The sequence below is a fragment of the Propithecus coquereli genome, unplaced genomic scaffold (assembly GCF_000956105.1).
Source record: "Propithecus coquereli isolate 6110/MARCELLA unplaced genomic scaffold, Pcoq_1.0 Scaffold65, whole genome shotgun sequence".
NCBI classification, from domain to species: domain Eukaryota; kingdom Metazoa; phylum Chordata; class Mammalia; order Primates; family Indriidae; genus Propithecus; species Propithecus coquereli.
This window is the reverse complement of record NW_012152507.1, coordinates 7264281-7286115: the sequence shown is the minus strand read 5'-3', so window position 1 is coordinate 7286115 and position 21835 is coordinate 7264281. Positions and strand designations below refer to the sequence as shown.

The following is a 21835-nucleotide window of genomic DNA, read 5'->3' as shown; positions in this document are numbered from 1 at the left end:
TAACATTACCTAAAAGAAAAACACAGAAAAATTCAACTTTGGAGAAAAATAAAACCTTACTTGTCCTTGGGAACCATGGAAAGCTAAGAGATACAGCAAATTCTAAATCTCTAAGGAAGTTATCTTGAGAGAGAAGCATCATCTGCTCTTCACCAAGGTCAGTCGAGCTAGGAAGAAAGGGAAGCAAATGCCAAGAAATTGGCTGTGAACATTTTTATCTGTTTTGCCTGAAGTCTCAAAGAGTAATACGAGGAACAAGATTCCATTCTCCTTTTCTCAGAAACCCTTTGGTTAAAAGTCATCTTCTTTCTAATTCTTCCCTCCCCTATAATTTTTAATCATCACAAATGAATACCAGAGCATATCAGGTGGTCATCTGTGTCAGAGTGAATAACTGAAGGTATTCGTGGCTTGCAGGTGTGCACACAGGACTGGAGGTACACAGCACCTCAGTACACTTAATCTCACCCTGAGCATTTCTCTTGTGTCAAGTCTACATTGCGCCACCTTCCTTTGCAAAAACAAGCAAACACCCCCACCAAAGGCCAAAATATAATGACAACTGACAATGAACAGAAACCCATCATAAAGACAAAATACTCTAGCTTTCAAATTCACTGTGACTGGACACAATTAGCTTTTAGAGTCCTACAACTCCCCAGAATTGTCAAAAGTAGCCTTATAGCCAAACCGCTTGCAGATACTAAAAACCACCTGAAATAGGCCACCCATGGTGCCAAAAAGAGTGTCAAAGAGCAGAGACATGGTGCCACCAAGGCCCACTGCAATGTCCTTGCACACAATTGGAACAGCACCCAAGGTGTACACGGGGAAAGTGGCCACATCCACGAGGACTCGGACAGGGATGCCCAGAATGCGGCAAATGGCCTTCAGCAGACAACAAAGGATCCGGAGAACAGCCCTGATGACCTTGGCTATGACCTTGAGCACCTTCCAGGGTATGCTCACCAACTCTTCCCCAATGGCCATGAAGTATGAGATGGCGGCTGAGCCCAGGCGGTAAAGGCAACTTTCTATGCTGCTGATCACCTGCTTGGTAACAAACCACAGGAAGTAGACACTGTACTTCAGGACTGTGACCACAAGGTAATAAATTAACTGGAAAAGCTTGCTGAATGGGGTAGCAATGAAGCCCATGAGGTTTCCCAAAAAGCTGCTGCTTCCCTCAGACGCCTCTGGAGGCAACAGAACAGACCTCTTGCTCCTGGTGCTGGAGAGGGGACTAGAGCGCTCTTGAGACCGCACCCTTCGCTCCTCATCCTGGACTTGGTTAACCATTTCCAGGATCTTTTTCATTTTCTCTGTGTCTTGCTCAGTTTCGTCACAGTTATTCCGGAACAGCTGAAGGTTAAATGGAAGCAGTTTCTCAAGATCTTTCACCATCACGTCTTCTACGATGTCACTGTCCCGGGTATGCTTGACAAAGCCCATGGCCCAGCCTCCTCCAGGGACAGCACAACAGGCTGCCAGCCACACAAACTCAGGGACTGTCACTCTGTCTTTGACTTTGTGGTCTGAGGGTACGGCACCTGTGATGATATATAGGTCTTCCCCATTGCCACACTGCGGGGTCAAGGCCCGGTCCATTAGGCTGTCAAGATTCATGTACCACCGGTCCTGGAAGGACTGGGTCATCGGAGCTGAATTTGTGAGAGCGAATGTAGCCATCTGGAAATCACCGCTAAGGGGGAACGGGTACAGCTGTCCTCTTTGGTAATCAGAGTCAAGGTAATCTGTGTTCAAGGCTTGCTTGCTTCCCAGACTGTTCACGGAGGTGACGGCCTCAGTCTCATTAGCCACCTCCTCAAAGGTGCTTTTGGGGTCATCGATCTGAAAGAAGAGAACAAGTGGTGAGAGGCAGCCCTGTTAACAGCAAGGACAGAGCACGTGAATCATTCTGCCAAGACCCTAGAAAAGTCCCCATTCCTCTATCATTTCTAAGACTTGGGTTTGGAAGGACTTGGTTCTCTGATGCATGCATACTTCATTCGAATACCCACGATCCCGGTGTTTGAAAGCATCTTTCAAATAGGCTGTTTCCTGGTTTACTCCCTGTATACCCCAGCCCTGCTCTGCGGTAGCATCCATCACTCATACCCCCCGCCCACCATCATGGCGTTCTGTCTTAATCTGTTGTAGTTTTATAAATTTCATAGTTCTTCTTTGGAATATTTTTCCAGGAGATTCAAAGTAATTGTAAAAATGAAAACAAGGGGAGAATAGATCTCTACAGGACCATAAAAATTGGACACGTAACATAGATAATCAGCCGCCAATGTTGGCTGCAATTTAATGAACACATTCTTAATGAATATTTACACAGTTGGGGATATATGAAAAGCAATCAACTCTAATCAGAGCATTTCAATCAAATGGAAGAAAATGTATAATTCGGTGTCAGTGTTTAGATACTTACCAGGCAAAGTTAAAATTCAAACTGGACTAACTCCTGTTTGAATTTCATCTCCTCCTGACATTTGCTATTATTAAAAATTCATTTTGTGTTTTGATCAATTTAGATATGTGCTATATGCCAATTGTAATCAATATATATATCCCTTCTTGGTTCTGTTTTTTTCCCCCCTAGTTCAACAGTATAATGTATATTTTCACTTTACTATTAATAATCCGAAAAGACAAAAGAGCTCAGGATTAATCTAGGACTATATTTTTATCTCCCAAACTAGACTGTAAATTCCTCGACACCAGGGACCACGTATATTCCCCATGGGACCCAGCCCAAGGCCTGACACATACCAGAATCTCAAGGCACTCTTGTCAGTCTTTATGCTCTGAGATGTTTCTCATGACAGAATTTATAACACAGGAGGTTGAACGAATCCACATTTTCAAAAACAGGGAAATGTTATAGTCATCAAAGAAATACCTCAAAACCATTATAAAGCACTTATAATTATGAAAGGTTTGTAATGATGGGGAAATATTAATATATGCTATAACTTGAAAGGAAAAGGAAGGATATAAAATTAAATGATCACAGTTTTTTTTTTTTTTTTTTTTGAGACAGAGTCTCACTCTTTTGGGCTAGAGTGAGTGCTGTGGTGTCAGCCTAGCTCACAGCAACCTCAAACTCCTGGGCTCAAGCGATCCTACTGCCTCAGCCTCCCAAGTAGCTGGGACTACAGGCATGCGCCACCATGCCCAGATAATTTTTTCTATATATTTTTAGTCATCCGATTTTTTAGTAGAGACGGGGGTCTGTCTGGCTCTTGTTCAGGCTGGTTTCGAACTCCTGAGCTCAAACAATCCACCCGCCTCGGCCTCCCAGAGTGCTAGGATTACAGGCGTGAGCCACCGCACCAGGCCCACAATTTCTTTTTAAGAAAAGCCTAAAATATGCAAGAAAAAAACTTTGGAAGGAAACAGGAAATGTCAACAGTGTTTTTTGGTTTTTTTTTTTTTGGTTAATGGGTACATAATAGTTGTATATCTTTATAGGGTACATGTGATGTTTTAATATAGGCATACAAAGTGAATTAATCAAATCAGGGTAATTGGGGTATCCAACACCTCAGGCATTTATCATTTCTTTGTGTTAGGAACATTCTAATTCTACTCTTTTAGTTATTTTAAAGTATACACTAACTTATTGTGAATTATAGTCACTTTGTGATATCAAATATTGTTCACTCTAACTACCTAACTATATTTTTGTACCCATTAACCATCCCCACTTTATACAGCCTCCCCACTACCTTTCCCAGCCTCTGGTAACTGTCATTCTACTCCCTTAACTCCCTTGATTCCTGGGGATGCGAGTGATATTTTTTCCTCTATTTTCTTATTTCTCCCCTTATACCTCTCTATTCATATCAATCCATAAATTATTTATATGGGTTACTTTCAAAAGGAAACAAACCAAAAAACCCCCAAACTAGTTTAATAAAATAAGGAAATTCTTGCTAATTGATTCCCTAGAATTGGTGCTACTCAGCAAACCCGTCAAACAACCCCCGGGGGCATCAAGGCCATAGGGATTGTGTTGCCCTCTTGCACGATCGTGCACTTCTACAGCTCTGCAGTGGCAAGTGCAGACACTCTCATGTGTGTACGTGTAGGGTAGTGAGGGCAATGGGTGAGCAAACGGGTATGGAAGCAGGACTATCTGCCCAAGCCTAATGGGCTAATCTATAGGCTGATCCTACTTGGCCACTCCATGCCTTCCCCAGTCTGAGAAAGAGCAATGATCCCAGATGCTCCCCACTCACATCGCATGTGTAGGACAGAGATAAGAAGCTCATTTTGTAAAGCTTCTATCTCTGCTCTCTTATAACTAAAATATATTAATATATCCCAAGGAAATATCAGCCTCATTTCTGAATCATAAGATCAAGACACGGCAGAGCGAAGATCCATAGAATCTTGGGTATAAGGTCAGGGTTTTAAGATGCACATTTCTCCATGGTTACATTTTGTCTGTGTTTTGTCTGCATTTAACCTGATGCAGTGCCTTCATTCCTTCCAGGGGAAGTCTGGGCATGATTTTTGAATTGGTAGCCCTCCAGCAGAGTATAGGGAAGCATGACAGTGTGTCTTCAGCCCCAGGGCCACCCAGGGGTGAAACGGTGCCTACAGGGATCGTCAGCAGGCCTGGAAAATGAGCAGAGAAAAGGCTCTCAGACGAGGAAGGGGAAGGAAGCAAAGAGAGAGGCAGGAGGAGAAAAAGAGAGGAGAAAAGAAGAAATAAAAGGAGAAAAACGAATGAGAGAATATGTGTGTGTAAGAGACAAACACAGTATCCTGCTATCAGTGAGAAACCAGGACTGTGCGCTGGTCACTCCCAAGCTGCAGGGCATGGTCTGCCGGCTGCCATGCAGGGGAGACTGGGCTGGGTGCCTCTGCATCTGCTCATGCCACTTGGGTTCAGGGGCTTCAGATTTCGGCCATAGCCACGTAACTTTTCTGCCAACACTTCACAGGGAAGCAGGCACACACTTACATGGGAAGCGGGAAGTGGGCGAATTCTACTGGGCTCTGTGCGCTCCCTGCCCTGGGCCTTCCTAAGCAAAGCAATAGCTAAATTCTATGCCCTGGAGATGCAGGCAGCAAGGGTATATCTTCCCTCCCCTTCCCTCTGCTTCTTCATAACCCCATATCCATGGTCACTGTATTCTTACAAACCCCAGATTTGGCCCTATGGTTTGATGGCAGGATAGAATATAGTGTTAGAGATCGAATCAGAATGCCAGGCTATTACAACTATATAGTGATGGGGCAGGGGGTGGAGACTAACACTTTTTTAACTACCAATTAAATGCTTTCCATGTGACATTAAATGGAAGGTATTTTTGCCTTATTTTAGAGATGGAGAAACTAAGACACAGAAAGATGAAGTAAATTTTCCAGTATTCCGATAATTAGTAGCAAGAGAAGGACTTGAACTAAGGTCTTTTTGTCCCTAAAGCATATGTTCTCTATCACTAAACCACACTTTCTCCTATATTAATGGCCACAGGTGTGCCAGTTCGTTCTATCAGAGAGTAGAACAAAATACTGCACTATCTGTAATCTTTTCTCTCTGTGTCATGGAATAAATAAAGCTCCTTAAAGTTGCAGGGAGGGAAGGTGATATCTGAGCCCTCTCATGTTGAGAGAATGGAAAGGAAAAGGATAAAGGAGGCGTATACAGGCTGGTCCTCAGGTCTCCTTTCTGCCTTTGCCAAAGGCGCATGGCTGCTAAGCCACTAACTTAGTCTTCAGGGTCCTACGACCCTTAGAAACTGGTCAGTTGGCTGGTCGACAGGAAGGGCTGGTCCTCCCAGAGCCTCACCTAGCTATTCCCTTCGTCTTCTCTACACCAGCAAGGATAGTGGAGGACAGTGAGCACCCAAGCATAGCAAACATTCTTGGAAAAAAACTATAAAAGGCTGGGCACGGTAGCTCATGCCTGTAATCCTAGCACTCTGGGAGGCCAAGGTGGGTGGATCGTTTGAGCTCAGAGTTCAAGACCAGCCTGAGCAAGAGCGAGACCCCGTCTCTACTAAAAACAGAAAGAAATAGGCCAAAGAACTACAAAGGTACAGAAAAAATTAGCCAGGCATGGTGGCGCATGCCTGTAGTCCCAGCTACCCGGGAGGCTGAGGCAGTAGGATTGCTTGATCCCAGGAGTTTGAGGTTGCTGTGAGCTGGGCTGATGCCATGGCACTCTAGCCCAGGCAACAGAGTAAAACTCTGTCTCAAAAAAAAAAAACAACTATAAAAGCAGCCCCCTCCCCACTCACACTCCACAGGGTGCAGTCAGACAGGAAAGGGACCCCACTGTATTAGTTAACTGAATCTGGACTGTATTCCTTAAGACCTTCTATTGTCAATGAACGCAGACTCATTTGTGTTGAAATGATGGGTTCATTGGAAGGATAAAAAGCATAGAAACCCAGGAAAAGCTGAAGCAACAGGCTCTACAAAGATCTAGGGATGGCAGTATAGCTTGGCAATGCTGGAACTGGAAATGGATTCCAGAAAGTCCCTAGGGAATTTTGGCAAAAAGTCTGTGGGTGAGACTAATTAGACACGCATGACTGCTGTTAATGAAACAGAGCCACACTGGACCTGTCAGACTTTCTCCCTCTCTCCCACCTGTCTTCTTTGCCTACTTCTTTCTTCATAGCTGTTCTCTATTTCATGGCTTCTTCTCACTCACGGTCTCTGTTCATCATAGCTGGAGCTTGCACGTGGACTGTCAGGGCCTCTCTAGCCACTTGCCACATCATCAATCTTCAATTTTCACTTCTTCTGTTACCTAATTTCCTACATCGAGTGCTCAAGAGACAGAATCTGATTTACCCAGCTCATCTTTTCATATCAGGCCACGTTAAGATAAACCAATGAAACAGCTGTCCTTGAGTCAAATGCCCACTTCTGCCCAATCGGCTGTGGGCTGGGTGCTGGAGAGAGAACTGTGGGGATCTACACAGGGCTGCCCCGCCACCAGGGACTGTGGAAGTGGCAGGCACTCTAGGCTGTCTTGTCTGGTCATGGCCTTACAAAACTTTATTCTGATCCCAAGATGACTAAAATTTTAATAGCCTTTGTTGGAGAATCATCTGAAAAATCTAAACAAAATCAATACATGAGCTCCCTATCATTATCATGTTCACATAACTCTACAAAACAACCCAGAATGTCTTGGTAGGCTCTCATTTTCTGAAGGGATGCCATAGTGTGTATGTGTGTGGATGTGTGTGTGTAACTAAAACACTTCATGCATGGGAAACTGTATTAAAAATAGTAATACCATTTGATTAAAAGAGTCTTAGTATATTCTTTGATACACTGTCACTTAAAGGGCACATGTGTTTTTCCATGCTCTCTACAGACGTAGTTTTAAGAGCTGGTTATTGCAATTACAGTAAATTACTGACAATACAGCTCCCCACAGACATATACTTATGATGTAAGAGGCCATTTCCCATTACAATTTCTGTATTACCCCTGCCCTTTTGCACACGCCACCAATCTCACCCTTTGGTTTCCCAGTGGAATCTCTAGATGGAGGGGAACATACAAAGCTCTCTCTGTCTAATCCACCTCCCAGCTGACCTAGTACCCCTGGGCTGCCAATGTAATTTGATACAGTTCCTGTACTTAATGAAAATTTTTTTTTCTAATCTCAACATGTTAAGTAGGTTTCAGAAGAATGAGTTCTCCCCACTCCACTAGCCTCCTGCCCCATAAATAATCTTATAATAAATTCCTTTTCAAATTTAGTACAAAGAAACAAACTGTTTCTCTCAACGAGCTGGTCTGTTTCCTCATGCCAGACAGTAAAAGCTATTTAAATCCAAGGGGTTTCTTTTTTGTTTCAGAATTAAATAAAGGGAAACTTTGAATTTTTGTGATAAAATGCATGTGAGGAAAAAAAAGAAGAATGTAAAATTGAAAAGGAGTACTAGAAGGGATATATTCGTCCATTCAACAGTATTTATTAAGCATATATTATGTATGACTAGCACCATGAGAGGAAACATTGGAAATGATATTAACAACAACACCCAACATTTATTGAGTGCTACATGCCAGATACTAAGAGTTTTACATGAATTAAATCAGTAAGTAGATGAACTAACTATTCTTCATTTAAACTCACAACAACTATGTACTATTATTATCACCTTTTGAGAGGTGAGGAAACTGAGGCACATCAAGATTAAGTAACTTGTCCAAGGTCACACATAGTATGTGGTAGAACCAGGGTATCAACTCAGGATGTCCAGCCCCATAGTACAGCGGTGTCATCATAGCTCACAGCAATCTCAAACTCCTGGGCTCCAGCGATCCTCCTACCTCAGCCTCCCGAGTAGCTGGGACTACAGGTGTGCGCTACCATGCCCGGGTAATTTTTCTATTTTTAGTAGAGATAGGGTCTCACTCTTGCTCAGGCTGGTCTCGAACTCCTGACCTCAAGCGATCTTCCCGCCTCCGCCTCCCAGAGTGCTAAGATTACCCGAGTGAGCCACCGCGCCTAGCCAGATGTTCTTAATCACTGTTTTATATGCCTCAAAATAGGCCTTCACATCAAGAAAGTCATCATCTATTTATGGAAACAAGACACAGATACATAGAAAGTTAAATAGAAAATCAGGAGAAAAACTGCAGTATAATGCAGCTTACATCAACTGCTGAATACATGGTAGAACAGAAAAGAGCAATAGCATTTCAGAGGCAGGAAGGGCACAGGGAGCACAGTCGGGGAAGACTCTTGGAAGAAACAGAATCTGAAGTGGAACTTGAAGATTTTGAAAGACTCTGTGAAACACCAAGGCCAGTAAAGCCTTAGCAAGATCTCCACACAAAGGCTTAGCACAGAAACAAGCAGCCTGTGAAAACAGGACTCTGAGTGAGGAAAAGTGGAGGTTAATTCGAAAGGACAACAGGGATCGGAATAAAATTTGGAAACAGCATAGGATCCTATTTCCTCTTCACATACCCTGCGAGGCAGGCATTACTACTGTCTCCGTTTTAGACGTGGGAAAACTGAAACTCAGACAAATGGCAGGTACAAAGTCATCCAGCAAGTACGTGGAAGAGCCAAGGCTTAAGCCCGGCTTCTCTGATTTCAAAACTCCCAACCACAAACCAGTAGCAGCCCAGGCCTCTGAACGAGGAAGGGAATGCTGGGAGCCACAGAGCGGCCACCATGAGAGACGAGGACGAGGAGTGACCTGGGAGACACAGAAGAGGCTGTGGGGAGAATCGGTCATCTAGGTGTCACGTCAAAAGTCAAGGGAGGAGAAAGCTTTGGCTAGAGGACGATCAACAGAGTGAGCCACCTATGGCAGAGGAAAGGGAAGGAAGGAGACTGGGCCAAGGCCTCTGGTGATTAGAGCTGGGTAGTGACAGAGCTCAGGAAGGAGGACAGCCAGCGGAGGTGACTGGATGTGGGCCAGAGGAGACTGCAGCAACAGTGTCTCTCGCTGGAGAAGGCTTTAGGTAAAAGCAGGAGAGGAACGGAACCGTAGCTTAAAGAACAGGAATTGCAGGGACAAGCACAGATTGTCTTCCCGTCCAAGGCAAAGGGCACGTTGGGACATTGGGGCTGCTCGAGTCTCTGCACAGGGGAGCACCTCAGGGCTGGTTACTTCAGGCTCGAGTGCATCTCAGGGGAATGATCTGAAGGCAACAGCCTAGAGGAACAGAGAGCCACCGAGCAGAGCCCCATCTCTGGGGACTTCTGGGCTGCAAAATCCACACCGACCTCAGGGGCCAGAGTCACCCGGTGCAGACTTGCCATGGGGAGTTTGTCACTGAGGAGGGAGGAGGAGCTGCTTGCTGAGGTGACCCTCAGGGAACACACACAAAGCTCTGAGCCCATCAGCATCAACGCTGCTCATCAGCCTCCTGCATGCCTTCTTTGGTCTTCTTCCACCCACTCTTTTCTCAACCCCTCTAGGGCTAGAATCTCACCATCTTCACAAGCACTTTTTCTGAGGCAGCTCGGAGACATGGCGGGTATAGGGGAGTTCCTTTAACTCCCTTCCTAGCATCAAGCCTGTACAAGTGTTTGATGGGACAGAGAATCCCACAGGGCCAGGAGACTCAGAGGCCGGGTGTCCCAGCCAAGACCTCCAGGACCAGTCCGGGGACTGCGCCACGAGGCGATGGAGTGGGAGTAGCCTGAGAGCAGGCAGAGGGTGACAGAATGGACGGGCAGGAGTGCAACGGGGCTCTGCAGAGGGCCGGGATGACTGTGGGGTGGATGGGAAGGGGGAGAGGATTATAATGTTACTAAGATTGGTTTTAAAGAAAGTGCACACACACACACACACACACACCTGCACACACAACAGGAGACTTGAAGGTCAAGAGGAAAGAGTTATCAGAGCGGGGAACCGAGTGTGTGGGGAGTGGGCTCCTGTGCACTTGCCCCTTGTGGTTTTGCAGACACTGGCCTCTCAAGGGCTGGGATCATCTCTTGTACTTCTTGTCTGCCTAAGTCATAGCGGAGACTCTGCATATGGTGGGTTCTTCGTATGTATTGCTAATTAGTATGCTGGTGATCATGACGGCAGCATGCAACAGAGGAGGGTGGATGAGGGGCTGGTGTTGGCGATTTTGCAGGAAGTAGTGGTCAGCTTCGCTGCCATGCTGGCCAGGGGCCCAGAGCGTAGGGAGAGCAAGGAAGGTCTTCAGCCTCCTGAGGTCACTGTGCCAGGGAATTTGCAAAAGGGGAAAGAAAGGCTGTTGAAAAGAAAGGAAGGCCCCGTGGAAATTGGCCAGGATTAATGGGGCAGGGCCAGCTCTGTCAAGGCCAGGGTTTGAGTTTTTGTACTTAGTGGACCCCCAGCAAGGATCTGCAGTCCAGGGACAGGAGCAGAGAAAGCACTGGCCTAGGTGTGGTGGGTGTGAAGTGTGGGAGCCCTGTCACTACAAACGGATTGAAGTACCTGACCATAGAGTCCAGGTGAACAGGGGCTGAGGGTTGCAGCACTGCTGACGCGAAGAGACCGAGCAGTGCAGGCACAGAGTAAGACCGAGGGGAGGGGGAGAAGGCCGAGGAGAAGGAGCAGCGCATCAGCAGCTGCAGGTGGAGGGGACAGGTGGGGCCCTGCTGACGACAGCAGCTGGTGTAGTGGAGACTGCCTCCAGGAGGGTGGGATACGTGTGGGCAGTCGAGTTCAGCAGGCCAAGCATCAAAGATAAAGCAGAGGAGTCTGCCAGTGTGTGCCGAGACTGTGTGTTTATCTACCTGTCTGACCACTGAATTGAAGGCTACGGGCCAGTGCCCGATTATCTCTGTGGTCCCGCACCTAGTGTGATGGCCCTGCGCAGCAGGAAGCGACTGGTATTTGTTGAAAGAATGATCTCATTTGACCTCCACAATAATCTTCTGGTGCATGCAGGCATTCCTCGGACTTGCAGATGAGGCTCCGGCCAGAACCGGCTATCCTCTGTTCTGCTCCACAATGTGCAATGAGAAAAGGTGGTCCTAATGAAGGGTCATCAAAGTGGTTGTTAACTCCGCAATGACTCACCATGGGGCGGGTGGAGTTTCCTTCCCTTGGAGAATTTTAAGTTGAGACTAGATAAACACATTTAGGGGATGATTCGGACAAGATCCTGTCCTCAGGAGCCGACCTAGTGAGCTCCTATCTAACTCCCTGGGGACAAAGAGGCTACTTCCTTTGGGGTTTGTTTTGTTTTTCAACAAGAGTTAAATAATAGGACAGGTGAACAGTTGGTGTTCCAATTTTGCTCCTGCTGCATGAACTTTGATACAGGTGCGCGCACACACACATATGCACACTGGATATAAAAGAGATACTATCACCCCTGCCAGTGTCACCAGGTGGGTGAGAGAGCCCCTCCTTACAAGGAATCGTGAGTGCAGCTGACAATCGGAACATCAGATAATCTTATCAGAGCTGGACGGTGCTTAAAGGTCCTCTGCACAGTCACACACAGCAGAATGAACTAGATCTGAGGCCCAGGTAAGTCCCTACTTACCATGGAAAATACCCAGCAAGGGAAAGAGCGTCTTTTGCCTTTCAGCAAAGACGGGGGAGGCCAGTGGGGCCACAACAGCAGATGAAGGACATTTGAGAAGAAATAAACCATAAGGCCTTTCAGCTCTCAGGAAAGAAATAAACAAAATTCTGACGCACCCGTTTAAGGAGGAAAAAATTCCTCCCTGCTTAGCATCTAAAATATCCTTTATCCCCTTGGGAAGAGAAACAGCTTTAGAAAAATTAGAAGGCTGCTAATTTTTCTTGCTTTCTTTTTCTTTTTAGGAAAAAGAAATGCAGAGCTTTTCATTTCCTGAATGACCATTTGGCACCAGGGGGTGCTTCCTGGTCCTCTCTGCCTTCCTCCCAGTGAATCACCCTTCCTCTGGGCTCCCAGCGCCACTCACACACCTTCCTGCCTGAGGGAAGGAGGCGGTTCCAGCTCCACCAGTGCTGGGCACACCCTAGATGTCTGGGAACCTTCGGTTGGGGTACAAAGACAAACAGCTAAAGAGTTCTCTAAGTCAGAAGATGATGGCACAAAGGAAAGAATGAAAGGGTGCTTCGCTTCCATTTCAGACTTTTCTTTTTCTTGAAAACTTGAAAAAAATAAAAATAATGAGTGGGGAGGATTTAAAAAACACACCAAGTCTACCCTGGCAAGAAATGCAGGCAAGAAAGCCCCGAGGCGAGGCCTCTGGGGCAAACAAACTCCTGGGGGACTCCTCTGTTCCTTCTCTCGCAGAGCTCTGAGTTTCAGACTCCTGGGAACCTAAGAGAGCAAGCTGACTCCTTTAAGACCTTTCCAGACTGCAGTACCTTCTCAGGTTACATCATCCTGCTCTTCGGTTTCCTTCCCCATTACTCACAGGAGCCTGTTTTCCACTCTGTACTCTGCTTTCTTTTCCAGAGGAATCATTCTTAGCATTGACTATGTGGTACACAATTCAGAAAAGTCAGTAAAATTGAGAAGTCTCCATTTCTCATTTTTTCCACTTTCTGACTTCAGACAAGATCAGAGGTTCTTAGGCCTGGCTGCACATCAGGACCACCGGGAAGCTGTAAAAACATACCCTCAGGCCTCACCCAGACCTGTTAAATCAAAATAATACATAATAATAAAAAGAGCCCTCCCTCCCAGTATCAGGATGGTTTAAAAAGTCCCCCAGGTGATTCTAATATGACTCTAAGCTAAGAACCACTGGGCTAGGTTCTCATCAGATTCTCACTGATCAGTCTCTGAGGGAATTAAGCCCCTGCCTTGACAGCCACTGTGGAAATTATCCATGTGTCCTTAAGTCAATAGCTCTCAACGTTCACTTTGTATTAGAAGCAACTTGGTCTGTGTTCAAAATGCAGATTTCTGGGCTTCACAACAGGGATATGCTCAGAAGGGGCTTGGAGATGCATTTTACCACCAGCCCAAGTGATGCTAATGCTGATGGTGCAGGTGTCCATGAATCCCACCCTGAAAAACGAATGTTTACATCATCTTTGGGAATGCCCTGGCTAGGCTTAATTTATTCACATGTTATGAATACTCTGTAAGAGGCATTATCTACAAACTGCAAGAGCTGTGATAATGCCAAGGTAGAAAACAGATATTATGGGCCATTTTGATCCCCTGCCTGTTGGATCAGCTAATATTCCGAGCATATATATAGTGTGTATAAACATGGATTTCCTTCCTTATTCATATATGGAATGAGAAGTCTATTTTGAACATACCACTACTCTAACGCCTTCAATCACGTCTTAGGTTAAATGACACACTGGCATATCCACCGCTTCTCTCAAACCTTCCCTTATGCTCAACCAAAGCAGGTCACTCTCCACCCCACGCATGTCAGTTACAAGGCTGTCATGGGCCTGGCTTCTGTCTACAATTGCTCCCTGTTGCTACTGGCTGGGGGTGCCCTCATCTTGCTTCTCTGCTCCCTGAGCCCCACCTAGGTGCCAAGGCCTGGCTCCAGACTCACAGCTCCTGCACTGGGTATTCTCCTTGTGCCTTCCAGAGCCATTCTCCACTCTTCTGTGCCCTGCTCTGTGTCATGGGAGGCTGACTTTTATAGGAGGCTGACTTCTATGGAAGGTTGGCTTCTAGGGACCACGTCATCTGAGCCCTCTTGTCCTCTGGCTTCTGACTGGAGCCACCAATGGGTAGGTAGAAAGAGAGGGACCAAATTATTTATTCTCTGGCTTCCCCCTTCCCTGGGTGCCATGGTCTGGCTTTGGCTGAGTTTCTCTGAAGCCACAGGTCTGACCCCTACTCCACAGGCTTAGGATGGTCACAGCTCCCTGCTGTCGCACGTCCCTAGGTGCTTTACCATAACTTGTTGGCTCCCTTAACTCTGTAAGTACAGTCAGCTTTCGGTATCGGGTTCCACAACAATGAATGCAAAATAGTTGGGAGAAAAAAAAATAGAAAATAACAATACGGTACTAATTTTTAAAAAAAATATAGTATAACTGTCTATATAGTATTTACATTGTATTAGGCAGTATAAATAATCCACAGATGATTTCAGGTTTAAAGGAGGATGTGCCCAGGTTACATGCAAATACTACACCATTTTATATAAGAGATTTGAGCATCACAGAGTTGGGTATCTTGCAGGGGGTCCTGGAACCAATCCCCTGGAGACAATGAGGGACCATGGTAGTTTCTTCATTAAATCCTGCTGGTTAAGCTATTTTGAGAGCGTCATCTGTTCCCAGCCAGGACCCTGGCTGATAGGGCCTCAGTGACATCTTCTCCAATGCCCAATATGTCTGGTCCTGGGAGATCACACCCACAGCCAAGTGTTTCTGACACTATCTCTGAGGGAGCGGCATTTCTTACACATGACCCCCTCCTACCCACCTCCGTGCCAGCTGCAACCAAGGGCCACCGCATCAGGCCAGCAAGCAACCATATGCCTCTCTTGGGTTTTCAATCTAAGAAACTCAGGAACTGGCAACAGCCAGCAAAGGCTGTGAAGGCCCCTCAGTATAGTTTGGGGTTGGCAGCTAGGCTGACCCATGGGTTTAAAAGAGGGATTGGAGGGCAAGAAAAGACCCTGAAGACTCTGTGGGACCCTTTTGTTTCTCAAAGGTTCGCAGCTCTGGTTCCTTTGAGCTCTATTGTGTATATCTTTTCCTGTGCCTATGAATCTATGAGTGATATCTTTCAACAGCCCTGCCCTTAACTGAATGAGCTTGAGTAAGTTTTGTGATTCATGCATCAACGAGTCTGAAATAATCAGGAGTCCTATTCCTATGAGAACCCAGTAAGCCTCTGAAAGAACAGGGAAAGGGACCTTCTAGGTGATGGAACCTTCTAGACTCTAGGATTAAAATGGGGGAATAAATGAAGACACAAGTTGTCTTGATCCCAGAAGTCTGGGAGCAGATCAGAGGGGCATCGCAGGGGACAAAGAGAAGGAATTTCTACCAAATTGTTCAAAAGAGAAGCATTATCACTGGGCGACAATAACACAGAGGATAGCGCAGAGCTGCTGAATCCAGAGAAAAAGCGGAGATCGGCACAGGTGAGGTGGAGACAGAGCAGGCACGTGTGAAATGAAGGGCATTTCGGCAATAACACTGGGTTAGCCTCGGAGCATAACACACATCCTAGTTGTCTCTAAGGCAGGCATGGTCTGGGATGCAAAGGTTACTCATTCCTTCAACACCTGCCGAATTTGTATTGAGCGTTTAGGCACAATGAAGAGTGCCTTTTGCGCACACTGTCTACCGAATCTTCCTAACTTTTTTGCAGGATAGGGACAATTGATTAGCCCCATGTCACAGATGGGGAGCTGAGCACTGTGAGATTTGGTAACATTTCCAAGGTCACACAGCTGGTGAATGGCAGAGCTGGGACTCCACTCAATTTTGTCTCACTACAAAACCCATTTTCCTAACCACCCAGTCTGTTCAGTCCGTGTCCCTTAGGGGCTAACAGTCTATTGAGAGAGAGTTAAGTAAACCACTTCTTGGTCACCATCTGCCTTCCCAACTAAGTAATAAGACACCAGAGGGCAGGGACTGTCTTTTGCTCCCGTATGATGTCTTAGACTCCTAGGTTTTGGCTTAGTCCTGAGATTTCAATCAATGGTTTTGATGCTGATGATAATGACAACACTGGTTAAAGTATCAGTCAGCAGCTGGATGTCTGGTGACTTACCCTTTGCAATGCCATGAGTCCGAGCTGCTGACCACGAATGAATAAATGAATGAATAAATGACCAAGCAAACAAACAAACAGGGTGAGTTTGTCTCCGTCACTGAAGCTCCCTGTGATTCCATGCCTACTTCTTAAACCACAATTCATCAATAGAGAAAACAAATTCATGACAAACTTTTGTCTCTGATTGGTTGTGACCACATTTATTATGTAAATGAGTGGATAGGATCACCAAGAGGAAATACATGTGCACCCACACACACCAGCCTTCCTAGTTCCTTAGCTTCCTCTTTGGTTAACTGTGGGAGGAGCAGAGGAGAAGGGTGTCCAACATTGACAGCAGTGAAAGTAGCAGTAACAGGCCTGGCCCATGAGCCACCTGGGCATGGAACTGCAGCCCGAGAGGTGCCACTGTTAGCTCCTATGAGTCATCCTCATCTGAAAACTGGGAAGTCCATAGCCTGTCCCCATATAAGACTGTAACTATAATAGATAGCCTTTCTCCAAAGCCAACAGGCAAAATTTACCCTTCGTTCTGAAGACCACTGGAGAAGGGGACTTGGCAGCGTTAGATTCCTTTCCCATAACATCAAAACTCTATGGGGAAAAGGTTTATTTGCATCCAACCTAAATCCTCTGCAAGCTGTTTAAGCTTACCACCTCTTTTCTTAAGCATAAAAGAGACAACATTTGCTTCTCAATGCTATGTAATAAACATTATTTGAGATTAATAAATCTGCCCTCAGGCAAAATAATCTCCCTTTCTATGACCTTTTCTCCTGGGTTTTTATGAATGTAGCTCTTCTTCAAGGCCCTCTAAATGTGTATGGCAGTAGGGTTAGTAACAGAACACCAGATTAGAAATGTGGAGATCTGTCAGCTCTGCTATTTACTGGCCTTGTGACATTGGCAAACCAGTGACTCCATGGCCTCTGTCTCGTCTTCTATATGAGGAAAAGGATAATGCCTCCTCTGTGCAGGGGGAAGGAAGGTGGGATTCTTCCACGCCATCTGTGAGTTATATATTAGATATTCTTGAAAGAAAAACGTGATGAAGTAGACTTTACATTTGAAGTCCCCAGGACTTCTATTTCTAAATTAAATGCTTAATGAAATAAATCACTTATGTTTATGTGCAAACTCACCCCTTAAAAGGTTCCCTACATTCTCCCACTCCATGAGTGTGACAGTCGTTACAGGGGCTTGTTAGATGTGGCCTCACAGAGTCCAAAGAGATGTCTAACACAGGGGACAGCAATCTAAACCTTGTGGATTAGATTAAAAGGTATAAAACGGTACATGTGTTTCCAGGTATAATGGAAATTTCTGGAATGTTACATGCATACATACATACACACAAACTGAATAAACTAAAGATTATTATTTGTGAAAGGAGGAATCTTTTCTTTATATACTTCTGAAACACTCAAAAAAATTTTTTTTCTGTAAGAATGTTACATTTATAATAATAAGAAAACTAAATATTACATACAACCACCACCACCACAATAAAAAAATTAGTTGGAAATTGTCTATATATCTAGGTCTAGGGCTGCTGTGCCGTAATGGGAACAGGATCACACGGCTTTCACATTTCACTGCCACTCCGCCAAGTGCTCAATGTTCAACAGCATTCACTAATCACATATGAAGTGCTGGAGATATTCTACACGAGGGGCTGGCAAACTACAGCCTGGGAGACAGAGCCGGCATCTGCCTATTTTCATAAATTTTCTTGGAATACAGCCACATTCATTCATTCATTTATTGTCCGTGGCTGTTTTTGTGCTAAAACAGCATAGCTGAATGGTTGCAACAGAGACTATATAGCCCCCACAAGGCCAAAAACATTTACTACTTGGCCCTTTGCAGAACAAGTTTGCTGTCCCCTGTGTTAGACAATAAGCATTTAACGGTAAGCAGCAATAGCCCTGGCCCCTGCCCTCATGGAACTTAGAACTCATTGGGTGGCACTCACTTAGTTGCACAAACAATTGTATAATTGCTACACACTAGCTAAGAAAGGTGTGTTTGTTGATATTAGACAGTATTATGGGTCGTTGACTTAGTTGGGAATATCATGAAAGGCAAAAAACCTAGCAGGTACACAGGTCCTATGATGGGAGAGATCATGGACATATTAACAAGAAAAATAACGTAACCAGGAAGACGCAAAAGTGGCCAAAGTTAAAGACCTGCAAGGTGTATGACACCAGATAAGGCTGGGGAAAGAGCGGGGACAGGCCATGCATGATTCTGGAGACCACGATACGGAGCTGTGTCTTTTTTTTTTTGAAACAGAATTTCGCTCTATAGTTCCGGGTAGAGCGCTGCCGTGGTATCATCCTAGCTCACAGCAACCTCAAACTTCTGGGCTCAAGTGATCCTCCTGCCTCAGCCTCCCGAGTAGCTGGGACTACAGGCATGCGCCACCATGCCCGGCTAATTTTTTCTATATATTTTTAGTTGTCTATTAATTTCTTTCTATTTTAGTAGAGACTGGGTCTCGCTCTTGCTCAGGCTGGTTTCGAACTCCTGAGCTCAAACAATCCTCCTCCTCAGCCTCCCAGAGTGCTAGGATTACAGGCGTGAGCCACCGCATCCAGCCGGAGCTGTGTCTTTATCTGAAGAGAAATGGGGAGTCCCACAGGGTTTGCAGAGGCCATGGGAGGCACAATGATATCAGTGTTCAGGATTTCTCTAGCTTCAGAGTGGAGAAAGGCTAGTGGAGAACCAGGTAGGATGGGTCAGTCAGGAAGCTGTTTTGCAGAGACTTAGATGCTGGGAGTGTGGGCCTCAGAGTACAGATAGGAATGTTACTGAAAGTTGGGTACTTGTCCCTGTGGCTGAATGAAGAATGAGGACAAGGAGTTTGAGGGAATGGAAAGAGAAGTTTATTAATTTGCCATGGAAAGAGAATTTTATTAAAATTTGCTGGCAAATAAGGAGTATGGCAGACTCTCATCTTAAAGTACCACTGTCCTCCCTAAAAACAGAAATACAGAGCTTTGAAAAGGCGTTTTCAGCTTCGGGCTATTGCTATTTAACTACAGCATCTCCAGTGAAGACAATCTGGTGACCTCTGCCCGGACAATTCTGTTGAGCCATCTCCTATGGTCCAAAGAACAAAGGACACTCCCCTGTCCCTCTGATTACTGGCCTTGGGCAGGAATGCAGGTTTTAATTCCCAAAAAGAGTTGGGGGGGATGGTTAAAGAGACAGCTTATAATACATTTTGCCCTTTTACAGGCCCTTACTTCTGTTACAGTAAGTCTATAGGGACTGTGCAGAGCGAAGTCTGTCCACTGAGGTGCAGAGTAAGGTCATCAACCATCCCACAGTCCTTTCCCCATGCTTCCTCCATATGCCTGAGACCATAGTGGGTGCCCCATCTTTCAGAAACATAAACAGTGGCCATTTCCTTGTGGGATCCTTGTTCAATCATGCATCCTGGTCCATTCAATCAACAAATGTGATTTGGATCAATTCCTTCCCATGTTCGTAAGGACTAAGACAATAAATAGCAAGATTTCCTGAAACCAACACTGCCATCTCACAAACACACCAGGAAGGCACATCTACCAAGCTTTGCTGAAGTCAAGACAAAGATAGGAACTTGCAAATGTGAAGGGCTTCAGCTTATTAAATAGTTGTAAAGGAAAAAGGAATTTCTGCATCTTCTAAGAGGTGGAGTGCTCTGGGTTGGAGCAAAGTCCCTTTTCTGATCCCAAAGTAGGGCTTACTGCATTACTTGGTTATAAAGTTTCATACGTGCTCGGTTTTGCTGGTTTTCCTTCTCTGGGAACCAAGTTGGCTGCATAGAAGGAGCTCCCAAACTGACTGGGGCTAGAGGGTGGAAGGTGGATGAGAGGGTCCACTGCCTCTGCTCAAGGGTAGAGCTCCGGAAGGTGTGGTTGGCTTGTGCCCCCTTGCCCCTTGGGACAACTGGCATTTGGTCAGGAACTGGGCTTTCCTCAGGCTCTTGCACCACAACCAACCTAACAACCTCTCTGAATCCCCAGAGATGCAAGACCCCACCCTCTATCCTCTTATCTCTGCCACACTCACTGAGATCCAGGAGACAATCCCTGTTGCTCCACAGTTATTAATAACACAGTTTTCAGATGATCCATGCCCCCCACCCCCAAGCTGGTGCCTTATGGAGAATGTCTGCTTGCATTAGGACCATAGGAAGTGCTCAAGATGGATTAGAATAGAATAAGATTGCACAATGAGGCAGCAGCACCCCCAGCTCAAGGCCATATTTAGCAAACCTGTAACCCCACCCTTGCTACAGACACAAAGGTGCACCTGGAGGTGGTGAGCCTCTGAAGTCTACTGGCATGTGACTATTGACTGGAAACATGCCCTACTTCTACAAAATCCTGATAAATGAACATGTGAACTTTCAAAAGAGGAACTTCATTCAAGTGAGTTAAATAGGAGCTCATCCCACACATTAACAGGTTTGGTAACAGAGGCAGCTCTGTGTGTGCCCCCTGGGTGTCCTACAGCTCAGCTTCAAACTCCGGCCCCACCTCTTCTTAGCTGTGTGAACATGGAATAGTAATTTAACTTCTCTGTTCCTCAGTTCCCTCCTCTAAGGAGAATAATAATAGCACCTATCTCCTATGGCTGTTGTGAGAATTAAGTGAGAAAAAAAAGCCCAGAAAAGTGCCTTCTCTGTGGTAAGCACCCAATGAGATCTAGACCGGTATGGGAAGCTCAATGGAATGCCTGAAGGCATCTCACACTTAGCGTGTCTAAAACTGAGTTCATTTCCCATCCCCCACAACTTTACTGAGGTATAACTGGTATGCAAGGAATTGTACATATTTCATGTGTACAATTTGATAAGTTTGGACATGCAACCATCCCCACAATCAAAGTAATAGACATATCTGACACCTCCCAAAATTTCCTCACGTCCCTTTATATGTGTTGTTTGATAAGAACACTTAACATGAAATACACCCGCTTAACAAATTTTGAAGCGCACATATGGTATTGTCAACTATAGGCACTATACTGCACAACAGATCTCCAGAATCTATTCATGGGGTATAACTGAAACTTTATATGCATTGATAACAGCTCTCCATTTTCTTCACCCACCCAGCCCCTGGTAACCACTACTGTATTTTTGCTATGAGCAAAAGCAAGTTCTTGATATGGCCCCAAACCAGCTCCTCCTTTTGCGTCCTCATCTTGTTCACAACAATTTCACTCTTCTCATCGTTCAGGCCCAAACTCCTGGAGCCATCTATGACTCATCTGTGACTCCCTTCTCTCACCTCAAAGATTTTTAGCTCTTTCTTAAAAATATAGCCAGAACTACGCTGTCACCAGTCAGCCACAAACACTGCTACCACCTTGGTCCAGGCCACCATTGTCTCTCGTCAGATTACTGAAACCTAACTGGTCTCTCTGCTTCTGCCCTTGGCCCTACAAATCTGTTCTCAATGCTGTGGCCAAAATGATCCAATAAAATGTAAGTAATATTACGTCAAACCCTCTGCACAATGGCTTCCTGTTTCGCACAAAGTAAAACCCAAATTTCTTACAAATAGTCCAGAAAGACCTAAATGATTTGTCATCCCCCTCCACACCTCTCTGACCTCATCTCCTGCTACTGTCCTCTTTTATCCTTTCCTAGCCACACTAACCTCTTCTTAGTTCTTCC

The 21835-nt window shown here is 45.4% G+C and overlaps 1 protein-coding gene across 1 annotated transcript in view; it reads right to left on the bottom strand.

Moving 5' to 3' along the window:
* Positions 1–211: 211 nt before the first annotated feature.
* Positions 212–21835, bottom strand: part of ENDOD1 (endonuclease domain containing 1) — a 29033-nt gene continuing 7409 nt past the window's right edge. The window contains exon 2 of the mRNA XM_012660034.1: positions 212–1851. Coding sequence (XP_012515488.1) covers positions 649–1851 — 1203 coding nt within the window. The 3' untranslated portion in view covers positions 212–648. The remainder of the gene's footprint in view (positions 1852–21835) is intronic.